Here is a 20,622-nt window from a genome sequence, read left to right on the forward strand (position 1 = left end):
GCAGAGGGCTGCTGTGAGGCGCGATCATCAAGGTACCGACAATGATAGAGATATAAATACGGTTGAAGACCATGATTAAAGAGAAGAAAGAGACATATTTCCTATGAAAGCCCAGCCAATTTCGATCTGTAAATACAATAAATAGCACCAAGCCCAACTCCAAACTCCAGTAAATAATACTCTTAAAAGAACTAACATTAGGAAAGTCGTGCGCTATCAATCTCAAGCCTCAATCCCCTTCAGAACCTCACAAAGATCCTCCATCAATCCCTCCACCACCTCTGAAGCGATAACCTCCTCCGAGTATCCCGCCACAATACTCATCTCACCACCCTTGGGCTCAACCGTGACCCAAACGTCCGTAACATTAGGCGGTACAACAGTGTAGTCAACACTGCACTCAGCGCCATGCATGCCAAAGCTCTTCTGAGCCTCGGGCAAATTCTGGTATTGCAGAATAGAAGAGAAGCGAGGGATTTGATCTGTTGGGGTGTTCCAGTTTGTGCACTGGCGGAAGATGGTTTCCCAGCCGAGATGTTCGTGTGGCAAGGCTGAGATGTGCTGTTGGTGGACTTGTTGAAGAATGGTAGACTGGGGCTGGGCGGTGTTGACGCGGATGGGGATGAGGTTGACACATGGACCGTTGACCTTTTCGATGTCGTCGATTGGTAGCGAACGACCGGAGACGAGATGGGCAAAGACAACGTCCGATGTCCCTGTTGCCTTGGCGAGGACCATTGCCCAAGCTGCCTTGAGGTACGATGACACCGTGAGTCCCGACCCTTCAACCTTTGGCGACAGTACCGTCTTGACGATATAAGAGCCTGTCATAGCCTTGCTTGTTTGCGAAGCACCAGGCAGACGAGCCATGCTCGAGCCCTGCAGCAAATCACCCCAGAACCTCATCGCGGGCTTCGTATCAATCGCCCTCAGCGCATCAATGTAATACGACATCTGTCGCGGCGCCTCAACCTCAACCTCAACATCAGGCTCACCCCACACCTGCAGCTGCTGGAAGAAAATCGGCAACGACATGCCGTCATACTGAGCGTGGGAGATCCTAGCCACAAGACTATCCTTGTGCTCGCCTTGCACGAACCATGTCTTGAAGGGGGGTTCGTGAAGCTCAAGATGTTTCTTCTGGTCTTCTTGTACGAGGGACTTGCAGAAGGTGGATAGGCCCGTGGGGGCGATGTGTTCTTGGAAGGGAACGGTGAAGTTGTTGAGGATGGCTTGGTAGGATTTTCCGTCGTGCTGGGTGAAGACTGTTCGGAGGACTTCGTTTTTGTCGACTGTGGTTTGGAGCGCTCTGTGGACGCGTTGTCTGTCGACTTTTTGATTGTATGTGATTGTGGCGTGCATGAGCCATCGGCCTTGTGTATGTTCGTGGAGAACAAGGGATTGGAACTCGGTTGTTTCGAGGACCTTCTCGACGTTGAAGTGGCTAGGAAGTGTAGCCTTGATCGCGGCTTGTGTTGCTTGGTCGACACCTTCAATATGATGGCTTCTTGTCTCATGTGAGTGCGTAGCTTGTTCGAGATGTGTAGCAAGGTCTCTCAAGACAGGGCTCTGGAAGATTTGAGCGACAGTCATCTTGATGTCAACTGCCCTTGCAGCTGCGACGAGCTGAATAGCAGCAAGTGAATCTCCGTTGAGATGGAAGAAGTTATCGCTTGCGCCGATTGACTCCGCGGGTCGTCGAAGCACTTGACTCCAGAGCTGCTGAAGTTGTTTCTCCATGTCCGTCGTGACTGGAACCAACCGGGCGCCTGTCGTAAGGCGATACTCCTCCAATTTGTTGTCATCCATATCCTCCAACACCGCAGTGATTGCCCGACGATCAAGCTTGCCTGATGAGTTCACCGGCAACTTACTTATAGGGATGAAGAAATCGGGGATCATGTACTGAGGCAGCACCTCTGCGAGCCTGATGCGAATCTCCTCCCACGCTTTCTGTAGCGTCTCCGAAGGAGCCAACATTCCATCTCCAACTTGTCCCTCTCCAACTTCCACCGCTACTGCAATTGTAGGTCTATCCTCCCTCTTTACAAACACAGCCGCTGCTGATCTAATATCCTCCGATGATTGTACCACTGAGTACTCAATCTCTCCCAACTCAATTCTCTGACCGCGAATCTTGACCTGCGTATCCCGACGACCGAGATTGGTGTATGTCCCATCGTCGTTTTGTTGAACCAAGTCGCCTGTACGGTACATGCGATGTCCGTTGCCCAAGCCGTAACGCGCTGTAAAGCCAGGGTCTGTGATGAATGCGCCATCTGTTTTGGCTGCATCGTTCAGATAGCCCTGCGAAACCTGGGGACCTTCGATGAGAAGCTCTCCTGGGGCACCAATTGGGCTAAGTTTGTTGTGGTCATCAGGATGGACAACCCAAACACGACAGCTTGGCAGCGGAGAGCCGAGGACGTTAGCTTGCTTCCTGTCTGTGAATGGGGCTGCTGACACGATGGCGTAGATGGAACATTCGGTTGGGCCGTAACCGCCGAGAATATCTGCATGATGATCCATCCACAAGTCAAGAACTGACGGCTTGACAGGTTCACCGAGCAATACTACCGTGTTGATGTTAGGTAGCTGAGATGGTGTAAGAAGCTCAGCGACCGTAGGTGTGATAGACAGGAAGTTGACCGCCCTTTCAATGATGAAATGCTGCAGATCGCTCATCCTCTCATCCTCAGACGGCACGCAGACACATGCTCCAGCAGACAGCGCGGTGAAGATCTCTTGGATAGCAGCATCAAAGGTATGTGCTGCGAATTGAAGTACTCGAGAAGTTTTGCTGAGACCAAAGACCTTCTTCTGACTGTCCAGACTAGACGAGATACCGGCATGAGTAAGAACAACACCCTTTGGTGTACCTGTACTGCCAGAGGTATACACAATCCAGGCTGGCTGATTGACGTTGATCTCAGTGACGCGAGTGTACCATCGATCTGGGATACCGACGTCACTGACAACGACCCTCTTGCGCAACGACTCATCAACAGTAAACATCTCCAAGTTCAAACCAGCCAGCCGCTCAGTCTGCTTCTGATCAGCCAGTACAACACTGACGTTCGCATCATCTACAATGAGCTTGATACGACCAAGAGGGAGCTGTACACCCAGTGGAACGACAACACCACCAGCCCGTAGGATGGCTAGCATTGAAACAGCAGCCCATTGAGATTTATCCATGCACACGCCAACACTGGTGCCGTGACGAACGCCGAGACTGACGAGATTATCGGAGAGTTTTCCTGAGAGTTGTTTGAGTTGTTTGTAGCTGAGTGTGCCGTCCCATGCGCTTATGGCTGTTGCGTCGGGTTGGTGGGATACCATGTCGAGGATGAGGTCGTGTACACAGCGCTCGACGCTGGGGATGGGACCGCTGTTGATAGAGAGAATGCGATCCATATCCTGAGGGCTCAGCGTATCCATGTCGGAGATGCGGGTGCTGTCGGTACCACTCTCGGCTTGCTCCAATTGACTGGCAATGTGAGCGAAAGACTGCAACATGCGCTGCATCTGCGCTGTTGAAATGACTGCACCGTCGAATCGGGCTTCAATCGAGATGCCCTTTGATCCGATGCTGCACTCCACGGTGAGCGCATAGTCATCGAACTGCTCAGACATGTCCTGTCGATGTACAAGACCAGGGAACTCGGCCGATGCATCGTCGCTATCTGCAGCAGGCTGAACGACAAAGAGGTGCTGCATGTCAAGGGCAGCGGCTGTGTCGGGGACAAGTTCCGCGATGCGTTGGAGGCCTGTGTGCTCGAAAGGAATCATATCCGTCGCCTGTTGCTGTACATTCTGGAGGAACTCGCGAGCGTTGGTAGCTGAATTGATGCAAACCCTCACAGGAACAGTAGTGATAGTCGGCGCCAGCATCTCAGTAATGCCATGCACAGGCGCATTCCGCCCCGAAAGCGTAGCCGCAAAAACAACATCATTGCTACCAGAATACTGCGCAACCATAAGCGCCCAAGCCGCACGCAACAAATTCGACAACGAAACCTCAGACTTTCCTTGTCGAACAAAGTCAAGGCTCTGCACAAGCTTCTGTCGCGGCTGAGGCTGGTATCGCATGGAGGGCAGAGCAGGGAAGGCAGTGGGGTTACCCTGAAGCTGCTGGCGCCAATAGCTCGCGGCTATGGTCGCATCAGCTTGGCCGAGATAAGCGATGAATGGCGTGTATGGTGCTGAGATTGGTGTCGCGTCGTGCCAGTACATGTTGGATACTTGGCGGTACATCATTGTTAAGCTCCAGCCGTCGTAGACGCTGTGGTGAGCTGTCCAGACGAGAAGACGTTCGCCGTTAGACTCCACGAGGCCGAAACGCATGAGTGGTTTGCCCTCGCTCATGCTCAATGCACTGTCGTGGTCGATGTATTCTTCGAGCGAAGAGGCAGTGTGCCATTCAAGAGGTTCATTCACAACGACTTGCACTGAGCCGGAGGTGAGACCCAATAGAATACGGGTTCGCAAAACAGGCGCCGCCTCAGCCATCTTCTGCCAAGCAGCCTGAAGTCGCGAAACATTGATCTCATCACTCAAAGAGAAAATTCTTCGACTGATATAAGCGGTCGGTTGCCGAACAGTCGTAAGAAGCAATCCCTCTTGAAGTGGCGTGCAAGGATAAACATCTTCAATCTGCTCCGCCATGACACCGCACCGCTCCGCAATCTCGGCACGGAGACCCACTTGTTTCTCGGCGCCGTGTTCGGGCCAGAGAGAGAATGGCGCCGGGATTGGCACCAGCGATGATTGGTCGTGTCCTTCAGCAGTTCGAGAGTCTAGAATGCTAGCGAGTTCGGAGAGACGAGGGTGTTCAAAGACATCGGCGACGCGGAGGAGCATGTTTGTGCTGCGCGATGCTTCGACGAGACGCATCGCGGTGATGGAGTCGCCGCCGAGATGGAAGAAACTGTCCTTGGCTCCAACAGTATTGGCAGGTCTCCCGAGAACGCTAGCCCAAAGCTGTTGGAGTTGTCGCTCAGTCTCGGTAGATACATCTGCCTTGGCCGCTGCATTGGGACGGTAAATGTCTAGCTCTTCTGGCTTCATCCCCTTCAAGAACAAGTCAATCGCTCGGCGGTCAAGTTTTCCTGAAGAGTTGAGAGGCAGTCGCGACATGGGAATGAATATCTCTGGGACCATGTATCGCGGCAGTACAGAAATGAGATGTCCTCGAACTTCCTCGAATGACTCTCGCATGGCGATCGTAGGCTCCAGCAAATCAGCCTGCGACAAGCCCTGTAGATTATTATCCACAGCACTGGTTTCCCCACCATCAACAATTTCTAGCGCTACGGCAAGCACTGAAGATTGACCGGCAGGGCCATCGAGTAGCATAACAGCAGCTTGTGAGATCTCGGGTGCTGAACGCACAACCCAGTATTCGATCTCGCCAAATTCAACACGCTGACCACGGATCTTGATCTGTGTATCTCTGCGTCCTAGCGTTGTGTACGAGCCGTCGCTGTTTTGTCGGACGAGATCGCCCGTTCTGTACATCCTTCTTCCAGGCTGCAGGCCATGATGCTTGGTGAAGTCAGGATCAATCAGGAAGGATTTCGCTGTCTTGACCTCGTCGCCGAGATAGCCGCGTGCTAATAGTGGTCCCTCGATGAGTAACTCGCCAGGCGCACCGATGGGCACAAGACGGTCAAAGTCCTTTGGATCGACGACCCAGAAGCAGCTGGCGAGTGGGATACCCAGCACAGGAACTTGGCTGATGTGCTTCATGGGTCTTGGGGAAACCGTGGCGTAAATGCTGCATTCTGAGGGTGCGTATGACTCCAACACCATAGCTTGGTCTTTCCACAAGTCCATGACTGCTGGCTTGACGGGCTCACCCATGAGGATAACTGTTTTGACGAGAGGGAGCTGCGCGGGGTCTAATAGGCCCGCGACTGTCGAGGTGAGAGATAGGAAGTTGACCTCTGCTTTGGCGATGAAGGCCTGCAAGTGATTGATGCGCTCGTCTTCAGAGGGAATACAAGTACATCCGCCCTGGCAGAGCGTTGTGAACACCTCTTGAATGGTGACGTCAAAGGTATGCGACGCGAATTGAAGAACTCTTGATCCATCTCGTACCCCGAACGCGTCGCCGTGTGAGCGGATGCTAGAGCATAGAGCTGAATGCTGCAGAACGACGCCCTTGGGCGTTCCTGTACTTCCGGAGGTGTAGACTACCCAAGCGGCGTTGTCGGTAGTGACGGTAGAGCAGACAGCTGTGCTGGGCTTGAGGGTGTTTTGAAGCGCAGCGTCGACTTTGATGAGACGAGGACCTGTTTCTGCAAGACGCTCGAGTTGTTTGTCATCGACGAGGATGATTGGGGCCTTGGTATCGGTGATGATTGTCTGCACTCGGGGTAATGGCTGCTGCACACCCATGGGCAATACAATACCACCTGCCTTGAGCACAGCTAACATCGCGACAACAGCCCAGCGCGACTTATCCATGCATATACCAACCATAATCTCGGGTCCGACACCAAGATCCATGAGATAACCAGCAAGATTGCCAGCAGCGACTTCCAACTCTCGGAAAGTCATGATGCCATCCCATGCGTAGACGGCCATCTCATCTGGTCGACGCTCATAAACTTCGTGGAACAAAGCATGGATAGTCGAAGCAACGGGCTTGGGAACGTCTCTGTTCTTCGCTACGATAGCATGTTTCTCCTCCGTTGGTACGAGGTCGAGATCAGCGAGGGTGGAGGTTGTGTGTTGGCTGAGGACCTGGATGACATGCTTGAGCTGGTTGAGCAGACGCTGGGCGACTTCGTGGCTTGCGACGCCGGGGATGTATTGAAGAACAAGGTCGAGGCTCTGATCATTCTCGAGAATGCTTAGGTTGAAGTCATACTCTGTTGATTCATCGGCTGATGCGCGCTCAAGCTTAATAGAGTTGTTCTCTGTGGCACCGTCCATGTTTAGTGCACGGGTGTATGAAACGGTGGTGTTGAAGAGTGTCTGCTGCTGTGTTCCCTGGAGAGAATGCTGAATTGACGCCAACGAAGCACGCTGGTGATCAAACCCTTTGAAGAACCGATCCTGAATTTCTCGGATGACATCAACAGTGGTGGAGTTATAGTCCAATTGGACATAGCAGATCATCATATTGATCATAGGTCCAACGAGCCTCTCAACACCATCGATTGGAATGTCACGGCCGCTGGAAAGGTATCCGAAGCAAATCTGGTTCAGCTCCACGCGCGAAGCTAGCACCAATGCCCAAGCTAATTGAGTAACGTTTGCAGCGGTGACGTTGTAGTTGCGACACATGTCACGAAGGACAGAGACATCGGGGATGTGAGCTGTGACGGCGTGGCCTGTTTCCATCTCCGAGGTGTCGTGCTGTTGTTGGTCGAGTTGAAGATGGCATGGCTCTGCAGTCTCGAGAAGATCTTTCCAGTACTGGAGATCTTCTTGTTCGGAGTGACGGTGTTGCTCGAGGAAGGAGACGTAGCTGCCGTAGTCGGAGTTGCGCGACAGAGAGATTGATGTTTTGGTGGGCGAGACAGACTCGTAAGCTCCGAGTAGGTCGTTCACGAGGAGTTGAACGGAAGAAGCGTCGACCAGAGCATGGCTGATCTCGAAATGGCCGAAAACATGACCATCGACGGTGGGGATGATGAGGAAGCGGTGCGAAGGACGTCCGACGGGATCATGGAGTAAGGCGTGGTGCTTGATGAATCGCTGGACTTCCTCATCGCTGGAACATGGCTCAATGATCTGAATGTCAGCTTCCAGCGCCTTGAGAATGACCTGGTAGAAGCGATCGTGGTGCGACAAGGCGCCAGTGAATATGGTTCGCATGATGGAATGTTGTCCAACTACTTGTCGCCAGGCATTTGCGAGTCGCGCAATGTCGACGGGCGATGAAGGATCGGCGGGGAGAATGTGACAAGTCTGCTTGAGACGGTATCGGGAGGGAGCTCTCAATTGACTGAGAAGAATACCCTGTTGAATGGGCGAACATGGAAGAACGTTCTCGACATTCGCCCAGGAGATGGAACCTGGCGTGAGACAGTACTGGTACAGCGTGTCGAGGTCGTCGTTGGTCAGTTGAGCGAGAAGGAAATCACTGATCGTACACATCGGCTCAGAAATGACCAGCTCTTGAACGCCTTGCGTGATAGCACGCGCATACTGCCCAAGCCAATCGCGGATAGCTTGACTCTTGGGACTATGACGAGGATAGCCAACCATGAGATGCGTCTTGCCCGCATCATCGATTGACACCTCAACGCTGAGAGCAGCATGTTGTCGGACTTTGCCACCAACAGAAGCATCAAGTTGTCCAACAGACTGATGAAGCTTGTCAAGAGTGAGAAGGCCATCAGAGCGCTGAAGTTGCTGAAATTGTCCGTGGTAATTGAAGAGGACTTCAATAGGTCTAGAACGCTGTGCTGCAAAGTCGAGAACTTCACGACCGGAGCTGAATTTACGAAGATCCTTGACTTGGCGCAGGGTTGAGATGAAGTTGGTTTCATCAGAGGTGATGTTGAGAGGTGTGACGGTTGTGAACCATCCCACTGTGTCAGAGAGGTCGTAGTTCATGTCCAGAGCTTGAGTATCGCGGCCGTGGCCTTCAATGAAGATTGATGGGCCGGAACGATCGGTGAAAGAGTGGCGGAAAGAGGTTGATAGGGCGGCGAGGAGGATGTCTGCGACACCGGAGCGTAAGGGCTCGTTGGCTGGGCCGAGGAGTTGAGATGTGACCTGCTCGTCTAACTGGACAGTCTCGAAGATTTGATCTTCTGTGATGTACTCGCCTGCCTGAAGACCCCAGTAAGACCACGATGCTGTTGTGTCAGTTTCAGTGACAAGGTCCATTGACTGAGCCTGCCGGAGTACGGCATTGCTCCACGTCGGGAAAGGAAGAGACTGCGAGGTGACCATAGAACCACTCTGGAGAATCTGCTCCAAGTCCTTGGCGATGATTCGCCATGACATGAGATCAATGACGAGATGGTGTGCAGTCAGGAAGAGAAGCTGGCGATCTGGAGTCTGGATGAACTCGGCTGCAAAGACTGGGCCGTGTTCGAGATCAAGAGTGCTCTGCGACTCGAGCATGATCGCTTGCACAGCGGTATCATCGTCGGCGTTGTGAGACTTAAACCTGTACGAACCGGGGACTTGCTTCTCAATCCACTGCTGGTATCCTTGGTCTTGGGATACAAAGCGAGAGCGTAGCATAGCATGCTTCGCCACTACAGCCTCGATAGCCTTAGCGACAGACTCCTCACTAATGCGTCCCTCAGATTGAAGACGAAAGCAAACGCTCTGATTGAAGCGGAACGATCCCTCCGACTTGAGTCCAGCTGGTGCAATGTTTTCAAAGAACATCTTCTGGGCAGGCGAAAGCTCAAAAGGTCCATCTGGGATCTCAGCAGAGAAGAGCTCGCCATCACTAGCTTTGACGCGTGTCGCAAGGTCTGAAATAGCAGGACTCTGAAGAATGTCGCGAACAGTTACGACAAACCCGATTTCACGGCACGCAGAGACGACTTGCATAGCAGTAATGGAGTCGCCACCAAGCGACATGAAGGACCGTCTGTAGCCGACATTAGGGACGTTGAGAACAGAGCTCCAGATCTCGCGAAGCTTCTGTTCGGTGGGAGTGACATTGAGCGATGCTTCCTCAGCAGCGCTCTCAAGCTCAGAATAAGATGCCAGCTCGGTTGGGCTTAGACTGTTGATCCACTCCGTTACAGCTCGGCGATCAGCTTTGCCGGACGAGTTGATGGGTAGTGTAGTCATCGGGATCCAGAGACGAGGAATCATGTAGTCGGGGATATGCTGCGAGAGATACATCTGAATCTCGGAGGCGAGGAGTAGTGCAGCTGTTGTATCGATTCCATCACGACCAGCGATGCCGTTGTACGCTGTCTCATCGTGCGCAGTCTTGTCATCGTGAAGAACACTAAATGCTGTAACGAGCTGACCATCACTGGATCCACTGGTGGTAAAGACGACACAGGCGCGAATGCCGGATGAATGGCGTGAGATGTGATACTCAATCTCGCCGACTTCAACACGCTTGCCGCGAATCTTGATCTGTTGATCGCGTCGGCCTAGGTTGGAGTATGTTCCATCGTCATTTTGTCGCACCAAGTCACCGGCGCGATACATACGACGGCCGGTAGACTCGAGACAAAGATCGGAAAGGAAAGCAGGATCAGTGATGAAAGAGTTGGCGGTCTTGGTGGCGTCGTTGAGATACTCGCGTGCGAGATGAGGACCTTCAATGAGGAGTTCACCTGGTACACCAACGGGGCACAACTTGTTGTAGTCGCGGTAGTCAACGACCCAGAAGCGGCAAGACTCTAATGGTATACCCAAGATCATGGCTTGGCGACGATCTGTCATTGGTTCGGGGGAGATGGCACTCTGGATACTGCACTCGGATGGTCCGTATGCATCCAAGCATGCTGCCTGTGGCATCCAAAGATCCAAGACTGAAGGCTTGACTGGCTCGCCAATCAAGATGAGGGTCTTGACCAGCGGCATCTTGGACGGCGACAACAAGCCAGCGACTGTTGAGGTCAGGGAGACGAAGTTGACGTCCATGGACACGATACATCCCTCCAGGTCATTGAGACGTTCCTCCTCTGAAGGAATGCACACACATCCTCCATAGTAAAGCGTCGTAAACGTCTCTTGAATGGTAACATCAAAAGTATACGCAGCAAATTGCAGCACACGAGACGAAGGAACGAGGCTGAATGCTGCGCCATGCGATCGCATACTAGTACACAACGCATAGTGCTGCAACACAACACCCTTCGGCACACCAGTACTTCCAGAAGTGTACACGACCCAAGCAGCATTATCAGGCTGCACATCAGAGTTGGAGAGCCCGAATTCAGCAGGGACAAGACCATCCATGAACTGGTGGTTGACTTCAATGAGCTCTGAGTCGACACCAGCCAGACGAGCCTTCTGTTTTGCATCAACGAGGATAACAGAAGCTTGCGTATCCTTGAGGATGGTCTGGAGTCGAGAAAGAGGCTGTTGGACTCCTAGTGGGAGAACGACACCGCCAGCTTTGAGGACTGCGAGCATTGACATGGCTGCCCAGATGGACTTGTCCATGCAGATACCTACCATGACTTCTGGCCCGACGTTGAGATTTGTCATGAGGTGCTTGGCCAAGGTGCTAGCGGCGAGGTCGAGTTCGCGGTAGGTCAGTGATCCGTCCCATGCTTGGAAGGCAAGGGCGTTGGGTTGGCGATTGGTCATTTCCTGGACGAGGAGATGGACACAAGAGTTGAGAGACTTTGGAACCTCACGGTTGATATCCGTGATGGTCTGCTTGTCTTCTGCGGGGACAAGATCGAGATCGCCCAGGAGAGAGGTAGTCTCACTGGTGCTGAGAACCTGAACAACATGCTTGAGGTGATTGAGAAGACGTTGGGCTGTCTTTGTGGAAGCGGCGCCAGGGAGGTACTGCAGTGCGATGTCGATGCCGCTCTCGGTCTCTAACATGCTGAGATTGAAGTCATACTCGGTAGACTCATCAGCTGCAATCCTCTCCAAACGAATGGACTGGATGCTGCGCGCCCCACCACTCAGATTTGGAGCCCGAACGTAAGAGACAGTCGTGTTGAAGAGGGATTGCTGGGAACTCGACAGCGAATGCTGAATAGTCGCCAAAGACACCCGCTGATGCTCGAAGCTGTCAAGGAAGCGATCTTGTATATCCTTCATCGCATCAACGCTGCTTTGAGAATAGTCCAGCGCAATGTTGCACACGATCATGTTGATCATCGGTCCAACGAGGGTATCTGCCCCGTCGATGGGAATGTCTCGTCCACTGGAGAGATAGCCGAAGCATACTTCATCAAGCTGTGTGCGGGAGGAAAGGACGAGAGCCCAGGCGAGTTGGAGCACGTTGGCGGGGGTGATGTCGTTGGATTGGCAGAGTTTCTGGAGGGTGGTCATGTCCTGCATCGCTGTGGATACGGAATGGCCCACGTCTTCTTCGGAGGTGGTGAGGTCCTCGCCGAGTTGGAGTTGACATGGCTCAACGGTGGCTAGACGCTTCTCCCAGTAGCGCAAGTCGTCTTCCTCGGAGCCTTGCTCTAGGAACGAGATGTAAGTACCGTAGTCAGAGCCAGAAATGTTTGCAGCGCCCTCGTAAGCTTGGAGGAGGGTGTTGACGAGAAGCTGAACGGATGATGCGTCAACGAGTGCATGGCTGATCTCAAAGTGTCCGTATACATGGCCGTCTTCTGTCGAGATAACCAAGAAGCGATGCGATGGCCGACCGAGATGATCCTCCATAAGCGCATGGCTTGCAATACACTCTTGAACCTCTGTCTCAGAGGAGCAAGTGATGAAGCGGATGTCGGGCTCAACGGACTTGAGAACGACTTGGTAGAATCGGTCGTTGAAGGGAACCATGGTGAAGATGGTGCGCATGATGGAGTGATTGCTGACGACTTGTCGCCAGGCATCTCCAAGCCTCTTGACATCCACACTCTGAGAGTCTGTGGGTATGACGCGACATGTCTGTCTCAATCGGTATGTAGTCGGAGACTTCAATTGACTAATAAAAATACCCTGCTGCGTAGAAGAACAAGGCAGGATATCTACAACAGCATCCCAGCTAATGTTAGTCGGTTCGAGAATATGCTTCTTCAGCGCAACAAGGTCGGTGCTGCTCAAATGCGAAAGCGGATAATCACTCGTAGTGGCGGTTCGTTCTGTATACATTAGCTCACTTACCGCAGAGGTAATCACCTCTCCATAGCGCTGTAACCATCGTCGAACATCATCGCCCTTTGGCGTGCGACGGCTGAATCCTACACTGATAGTAACACAACCCGCATCGACGGAGACTTCAATTGTGATGGCGGCTTGTTTTCGAACTTTGTCGCCGATTGAAGTCTCGGATGAGTGAAGCTTGTGAATGCTGAGAAGACCATCTGCGCGATCGAGTTGTTGGAATTGACCGTGGTAATTGAAGAGAATCTCAATGAGATTCTGGGGAGAGGTGCCGGCAGTAGAAGAAGACTTGTACTTGGCTGCGAACTCGATTGCAGTGTTATCTGCGTTGAGCTTGCGGAAGTCCTTGACTTGTTGGAGGATGGAAATGAAGCCAGTGTTGCTGGTATTTGAGACCTTGAGGGGAGTTACGGTGGTGAACCAGCCAACTGTCTCAGAGACATCACCGCCCACATCTCGGCCGTGACCTTCGACGTGGATCGTCGGTGCTGATCGGTCGGTAAAGACATCCGCGAAAGACTGATGCAGAGCAGCGAGAAGAATGTCCGTGACACCAGTTTGCAGCGGCTCATTGGCAGGGCCCAGCAATCGAGCGCTGGTGTCGTGATCAATAGTCAGGGTCTCAACGATCTGGTCTTCACGAACAAAAGAACCAGGCTCAAGACTCCAGTAAGACCAAGTATCAACCACCGTGTCCTCGGGCGCAGCAACAGTCTTGGCCTGGATCATGAGAGCCTTGGACCAAGTAGGGAAAGGCAGCGACAAAGAGGGCTGCAGCGTCTCAAAGCGCAAGAAATGCTCAAGATCAGCTGCAATGATTCTCCAAGACATGAGATCAATTACAAGATGGTGCGCAGTCAAATTGATCAACTGTCCATCCTCCATCTCAAATACGTCAACAGCAAAAACAGGTCCGTACTCAAGATCCAAAGACCCTTGCGAGTGACGGATGATGTCCTCTGTCGCAGCATCGTCGCCGACCTTGTGAGTCTGGAAGCGGTAAGACCCCATGATCTGCTTCTCAACACGCTGCTGCCAACCTTGACTACTGTCTTGATCAGTCTGGAAGCGAGCGCGAAGCATAGCGTGCTTGGTGACCATGGCCTCAATCGCACGAGCAACCGTGTTTGCCGCAACGTTCTGGGGAATGCGGAAACAGACGCTCTGATTGAAGCGATGAGGTCCATCTGCTCGTAGACCTGAGGGAGCGATATCTTGGAAGAACATCTTCTGCGCGGGTGAGAGGTCAAAGGGCTCATCGGGGATCTCAATAGGGAGTTGCTCGTTGCCCATTTTGTCGCTCGCCTCTTTAACTCGCAGCGCAAGTTCGGATATAGCTGGGCTCTGGAGGATTTGGCGCACAGTTACGATCAGTCCTTGCTTGCGACAGGCTGAAACGACTTGCATCGCTGTGATGGAGTCGCCGCCGAGGGAGAGGAATGAGCGACGATAGCTGATGTGGTTGATGGGCTTGTTCAAAACACTGCTCCAGATCTCGCGCAGCTGTCGCTCGGTGGATGTCACCTGGAGACCGTCTTCGACCTGATGCTCGAGGTCAGAGTAAGAGGACAGGTCGAGATTCTTGATCCATTCGGAAATGCGACGTCGATCAGCTTTGCCAGATGAATTGATGGGCAAGCTCGCCATGGGGATCCAGAGTCGAGGAATCATGTAGTCAGGAACATACTGCGACAGGTAGAGCTGGACCTCAGAAGCTACAAGCATAGCAGCTGGTTTGTCGACGGCGTTCTCGCCATCCAACGCAGCACCGCTGTACGCAGCACCATCGCTAGGGAGACTGAACGCAGCGACAAGCTGGCCATGAACGTACAGAACAACAGCCTGGATGGAAGAAGGATGACGAGTTATGTGATACTCAATCTCATCAACCTCAACTCTCTGTCCACGGATCTTAATCTGCGTATCCTGTCGTCCCAGCGTCGTATACGCCCCATCATCATTCTGCCTCACCAAATCACCAGTCCTGTACATCCGTCGATTCCTCCCAAGGTCATACTTGGTCACAAACTCCGGATCAACAATGAACGACTTGTTCGTCTTGATCTCATCATTCAAATACCCCCTCGCGAGAAGCGGGCCTTCGATGAGAAGTTCTCCCGGTGCGCCAATAGGACAGAGACGATTGTAATTCTTGGGATCAACGACCCAGAAACAACTCGCCAGCGGAATGCCGAGAACAGAGACCTGAGAGATGTGCTTCATCGGTTGGGGAGATACAGTAGCGTAGATGCTGCACTCAGATGGGGCGTAGGATTCGAGAACAGAGGCTTGGTCTTTCCAGAGATCGAGAACGGCGGGTTTGACGGGTTCGCCCATGAGGATTACGGTCTTGATCAATGGAAGTTGAGATGGGTCGAGAAGGCCGGCGACGGTGGAAGTCAGCGAGAGGAAGTCCACTTTGGCGGAGGAAATGAAAGACTGGAGATGGTTGACGCGATCATCTTCTGACGGCACGCAGACGCAGCCTCCCATACACAAAGTCGTAAAGACCTCTTGGATCGTCACGTCAAACGTATGAGAAGCGAACTGGAGCACGCGCGCACCCTTGACGCCAAAGGCAGTTCCATGCGATGTAATGCTCGTGCAAAGCGCAGAGTGTTGAAGAACCACGCCTTTGGGTGTACCCGTGCTACCGGACGTGTAGACGACCCAAGCAGCGTTATCTGTAGAAACAGTGGTACAAGCGGAGCGAGAAGCGGAGGGGAGGGTTTGGAAGAGAGCTTCGTTGACTTCGATGAGTTGTTGAGGGCCGAGATCCTTGAGGCGATTGAGCTGAGCGTTGTCAACGAGGATGATGGGGGCTTTTGTGTCGGAGAGGATAGTTTGGAGACGAGAGAGTGGTTGGTCTGCGCCGAGGGGAAGAACGATTCCGCCAGACTTTAGAACAGCTAGCATAGAGACAGACGCCCACCGCGACTTGTCCATACAAATGCCCACCATAACCTCCGGTCCAATGTTCAACTTCAAAAGGTGTTCTGCAAGGCTGCTCGCCGCAGTGTCAAGCTCCCGGTAGGTCATGGTTCCATCCCAAGCATACACCGCCATGGCATCAGGCTGACGGTCTGTAACCTCTTGAACGAGGGTGTGTATACACGAAGCAACGGGTTGTCGGCCTTCACCATTGACGTCGCGCAGATGCTGGGCGTCTTTGGAGGAGATACCATCGAAGGAATTGACTTTGGCGGATGGGTTGGCGATGATGAAGCGGATTGCTTCGAGGAAGCAGTTTAGCATCTTGGCCGCGTCTGCTTGGTTGGTTGTTGATGTCCAGATGTCGTAGTCAACGGCGATACCGCCTTCGCCGATCTCGACATTGATGGAGTGATCATACTATCACATGTTAGTATCTTGCTACAACATGAGGAGCGAGGTAGGGTACTTACGTCTGTAGGGCTGACACCTCGCAAAAAGCTCATCTCAAGCTCTTTGTGGCCAGTAGACTTAGGCTTCCACTCCTTTCGGAACGAAAGAATCGAGTTTCCCCATTTGTGACTCGTAGGAAGCTTGGCTCCCTTTGCCATAAGAGGAACCTTGTCATGCGCCATTCCTCGGAAGACGTCGTCTGTCACAGTCTTGAGCATGTCCAAGACTGTAGGGTCGTCTTTGAACTTGACCCGCAGTAGCAAACTGCTGATGAAAAGACCAATCGCTCCGTCAATACCAGGCAGATCAGTCTGTCTACCAGAATTGACGTAAGAAAAGGTAACGTCGTCTTTCATGGCAAAAAGACGAAGAACAATACTCCAAGCAACCTGACAGACACTCACGAGGGTAACACCGTAAGCATCGCAGAAGCGACGAGCTTCTTCCGCCGGAATGTCAACACGATCTTGAAGCGTGTGAAGACCAGCTCTTGGCTTGTTGCCCACGCCAGCGAGATACGTCTCCTCCGCATCACGTAGGTAATTCTGCCAATAACCCGCAATGCGCTCAACATCTTGAAAACTCTCCTCCTCCATGCGCACAAAGTCTGTGTACGGCATAGCTTTTGTGTCGGGGAGTTGGTTCTCGTATGCTGCGCAGAGGTCGTAGAGGAGAACATCTGCAGATCGGCCGTCGATGACGGCGTGTGAGACTTCAAGTCTCAGGATGAGTTCTGAAGAGGAGGCGGCGTAGATGTACATGTGATGAGGTACACTTCCGCTCTCAAAGGAGTTCAGCATTCCGTCGGCTTTGACTTGAGCTTCGTCTTGGAGGATGGTGACTTTGGGGTTGACTTCTATCCAAACAACTTGGTCAAACGTTGACTGCCGAGTCTCGCTCTCAAGAAAAGTCGTTCGAAGACTTGAATGGCGGGCAACAATGCGAGGCCAAGCGTTTGCAATATGTGAGGCTGTCAAAGAGTCTGGTACACTCGACTTGATCCTGAGAATAAAGCGGCATTGGTACGCCGCTGGGTTCACAGCCTGACTGATGAGAATACGATTCTGCATAGACGAGCAAGGACCGATACTCTCAATCTGCCTCGCAGGATCTTGAGCTAGATGCTTCAATCTCACATCGGGAACAGTATCAGTGCTATCAGACCCCGTAGCAGAAGCAGCATCGTCAGAGCTTGATGAAGAAGTGCTCGTGTCACTGTTCCCGACGCGATCGTTGAGGATAAGGTTATGTGGATTGCTCTCATGCTTGGAGATGATGCGTTCAACAAGTTCAGCAAGCGTCTTGCACTGCACTGTATCCACGATGTCGATGTGAATACCGCGCAGACGACATTTACTGAGGAACTGAACGGCTGAGAGGGAGTCTCCACCCTGCACGAGGAATGATTGGTCGAGGTTCAACTCCTCAGTGCTGATGTGCAGCGCATTGGCGAGTTCAAGGTGCAGGATATCCTGCATAGCGTCGGTTTGAGCCATTGCTGCGGTAGGGAATTGAGAAGAGGGTATTTTTGGGTATAATGATGGCGTTTACGAAAATTACATTGCTTGAGATCTTGTTCATCTATATGATGCTGTATTCAACGGTATGTAGCTTAGGTAATGGGTGTTGAGGTCGGGCATTTTGGGTGTGAAGCACTGGGGGGGGCTGACAGGATCAGTTCAGGATCAGGATCAGGATCGGCGCTATCGGCAGGATTGTCCCATGTGGCGCAAAGCGGCACGGTAAGCGGCAGTCAGCATGCCAACACAGTAATAGAGGGACTTTCGTGGATTAGGTTTACTGCGATAAGGGATTAGATGGTAGGCGATAACGAAATCGAGATGCAAACATGATCTGAGCGAAGGCCTGGAGATAAGCTTGAGGGAAATGTCTCAACTGCCGCAATGAAGCCCTGCCGAAGGCTCAAGAGGTTGAGAAGGTAATGTGTTCCGAAAATAACCCTTTTGGGATATATATCTTGTGAGGGAAATAGCACGGTTTTGTATTGTTGATTATGTAGAACATTGATGATGAAAGTGTGCGAGCCTGCTGCTTAACAGATATCTCACTGTCAACGGAGTCTCGGTCATGACCATCGGACCCTCGGTGGACTGAAATTCCCCAACGGCATGAGATCAAGCATAGTGTATCTCCTCAGAGTGGGATAGCATCACTCTTATTCCGCGTAAAACAGTACCTGATTCGTCATAACCTGCAATTATGACCATTGATCATCTCGCTCATTCTCGTAGCTAAGCCCCTCGGGTTAGTTTCACATGCAATCACGTATTCCACGGCGTGCACGTATTATCCTCACTGTATCACGCCATCAAATAGTGCTTCTCGCAAGTATTTAAATGCTGGGTGTCCTCAGATCAAGAAATAAAGATCTTATCGTGGCATTTTAGTCTCCCAGGGCATCTAACTTTTCTTTCGGTCGCATCGTGCCATGGGAAGTCTATGCATGTCATTAATTTGACTTCACTTATGCGAAGGAATTAATTAACAAAACTCAATCTTGCGCAGCGTCGAGACTACGAAAGTATGCTATTTCCGGGAAAATTAAAGGTTGAGACGATGGAGATGCGACAGGCAATCGGGCAAGACAATTGCTTCAACCACGATTTATCTGGCAGTTGAGAAACTCCAGATGACAGTAGGTACTCTTGAGTGATTGCGAATGCTATTTAAATGGAGTTAAAGAGAAATTGACCGAATCGGAGACGAAACTACTGCATCTGGCACCGCGGAAGATATGCCGAGGACGGGGAAACAACTGATATTACTGATTACTCAATGATTCAGGCGCATTTGCGAACGTCCTGTTTACACTACAGCTACAGAATAGATGGCAATCCCTTGTATGAGCAGGGAACACCGATTGAAACCACGATACTGCGCTGCAAGATATATCCACTTCCGACAGCATCACATGCGTTTTGCATTGCGCAGAACTCCAAACGGCCTTGAATCGTGCATATATAGAAATACCAGCGACACGAGAGTGTCTACATATCATTCTGCGGGGTCTGTCACAACTCATTCTTCGCTGCAGTGTTCAGTGGGTGACGGAGTCACATCTTGTGCGGAGTCATGAGTCGCTACTTGCATCGCCAAGATCAGAGTAACACACCAGAGAAACCATCAGTATATTAGAAAGAAATCAATCATCTAGTCTCAAACAACCAGCGCACCGCTATTGTGTCAATGACCTCAACGTTCTATTCGGTCGCACCCTCCCATTAGAATGTCGTCGAATCCTATTACAGCTCTGATTCTGAATATGATGATTCCTCGCCGTAGTGCGACTAAAGATAGCACCGCACATATTACACGGATAAGAAGGCCGCTGGCTAGACTTCTCCTTCTGGTGCCGCTTCAGGTTGCTCAGCGTCGTAAACAACTGCCCGTTACACCCGTGGTCCCAACACCTGAGATCCTGTGCGTCGCGCTGCTGTGTTCCTGCAGTAGTGGTGGTGTTGGCTCGCTTGGATCGGGGGATGCTGCGTTGATCGTCGTCGGCGCGCGCGTTGGCTGATTGGGCCATCTCGGTCAATGGGGAGATGGGGTAGGAATTGTCACTGCCACTATAAGATCCTGTTGGTTAGACCACGGACTTTGACGTCGGGACGTGCCATCTTGGCTTACTTGGCATCGTGATCGAATGAGAAGAAATCGTCAAATGTATCGTCGCATAATAGAGGGAGTCGGTTTGAGAATACATCATCTGTTAGATCTGTCGTGAAATTGAAGTCGTCGGCCGCAAAATCAATAGCTAAAAATAATCAGTTGGTCTGTTTGGGAGGTGAAGCTATATGCGACCGCGGGGTTATAGACGGATTTGTTCTGGTACGCACCACTAATATCCGGGTGACGATTAGGTTCAGCACTGTCATTGGGGTGATCAAAGTCCACCGCGGGAAGAAGGGACTGGACACCCGCCATCCAGTCAGCAACGATTGGCCTGTCTCTGCCATTTTTCGATGGAGGAAACATGTTTGTCTGTTGGTTGGGGTAACAAGGCTGAACGATGTACTGCACAATGTATGTCTGGACAAATAATCACAAAAGGTCGGACAGGAATATCGCCATAATCTTTGGTCTAGTGCTTCGCCTTTTGGTGCTTCGCGCGAACTCTGTTTATAACGTACTCATCGTATGATGTGTAACAGCGTGTACAGATTGGGGGCACTTGATTGATAGCTGCCTACGTCAAGCATCTACATACTCGGCCGTCACATTGCTTCTCGAAAGGGCCTGATCGCCAAGCCGGGTTCCATCCGGTAGGTGTCAGATTCATTGATTATTCTGCAGAATGGGTACATGCAAATGTCTCTCCTGTCAAAACGCAGCATATAACCCCTTCGGCACGTAGTGAGCGTTGTATCGATCAAACTAAAGTTTGAATACGCGAAACCTTGGCCCCCATCAAAAAGATACATTGTCTCTCCAGGACTCTCTCATGCATGGGATGAGATGGAGGTGTCCTAT

At 51.8% G+C, this 20,622-nt stretch overlaps 2 protein-coding genes across 2 annotated transcripts; both read right to left on the bottom strand.

The window, feature by feature from the left end:
* Positions 1 to 75: 75 nt before the first annotated feature.
* On the bottom strand, positions 76 to 17,609 carry FOBCDRAFT_193825 (uncharacterized protein; the record flags this gene model as incomplete). The annotated part of the gene is made up of 2 exons (XM_059608760.1): positions 76 to 16,013; positions 16,100 to 17,609. The coding sequence occupies 2 exons, from the start codon at positions 17,607 to 17,609 to the stop codon at positions 223 to 225; spliced, it is 17,301 nt and encodes a 5,766-aa protein (XP_059466452.1). The 3' UTR covers positions 76 to 222.
* A 1,700-nt stretch (positions 17,610 to 19,309) lies between these two features.
* Positions 19,310 to 20,127, bottom strand: FOBCDRAFT_266195 (uncharacterized protein; the record flags this gene model as incomplete). The annotated part of the gene is made up of 3 exons (XM_031194097.3): positions 19,310 to 19,718; positions 19,780 to 19,906; positions 19,989 to 20,127. 3 exons carry the CDS (start codon positions 20,125 to 20,127, stop codon positions 19,328 to 19,330), a joined length of 657 nt encoding a protein of 218 aa, XP_031030718.2. The 3' UTR covers positions 19,310 to 19,327.
* Positions 20,128 to 20,622: the final 495 nt, after the last annotated feature.

This window comes from Fusarium oxysporum, chromosome XII (genome assembly GCF_013085055.1).
Source record: "Fusarium oxysporum Fo47 chromosome XII, complete sequence".
NCBI classification, from domain to species: domain Eukaryota; kingdom Fungi; phylum Ascomycota; class Sordariomycetes; order Hypocreales; family Nectriaceae; genus Fusarium; species Fusarium oxysporum.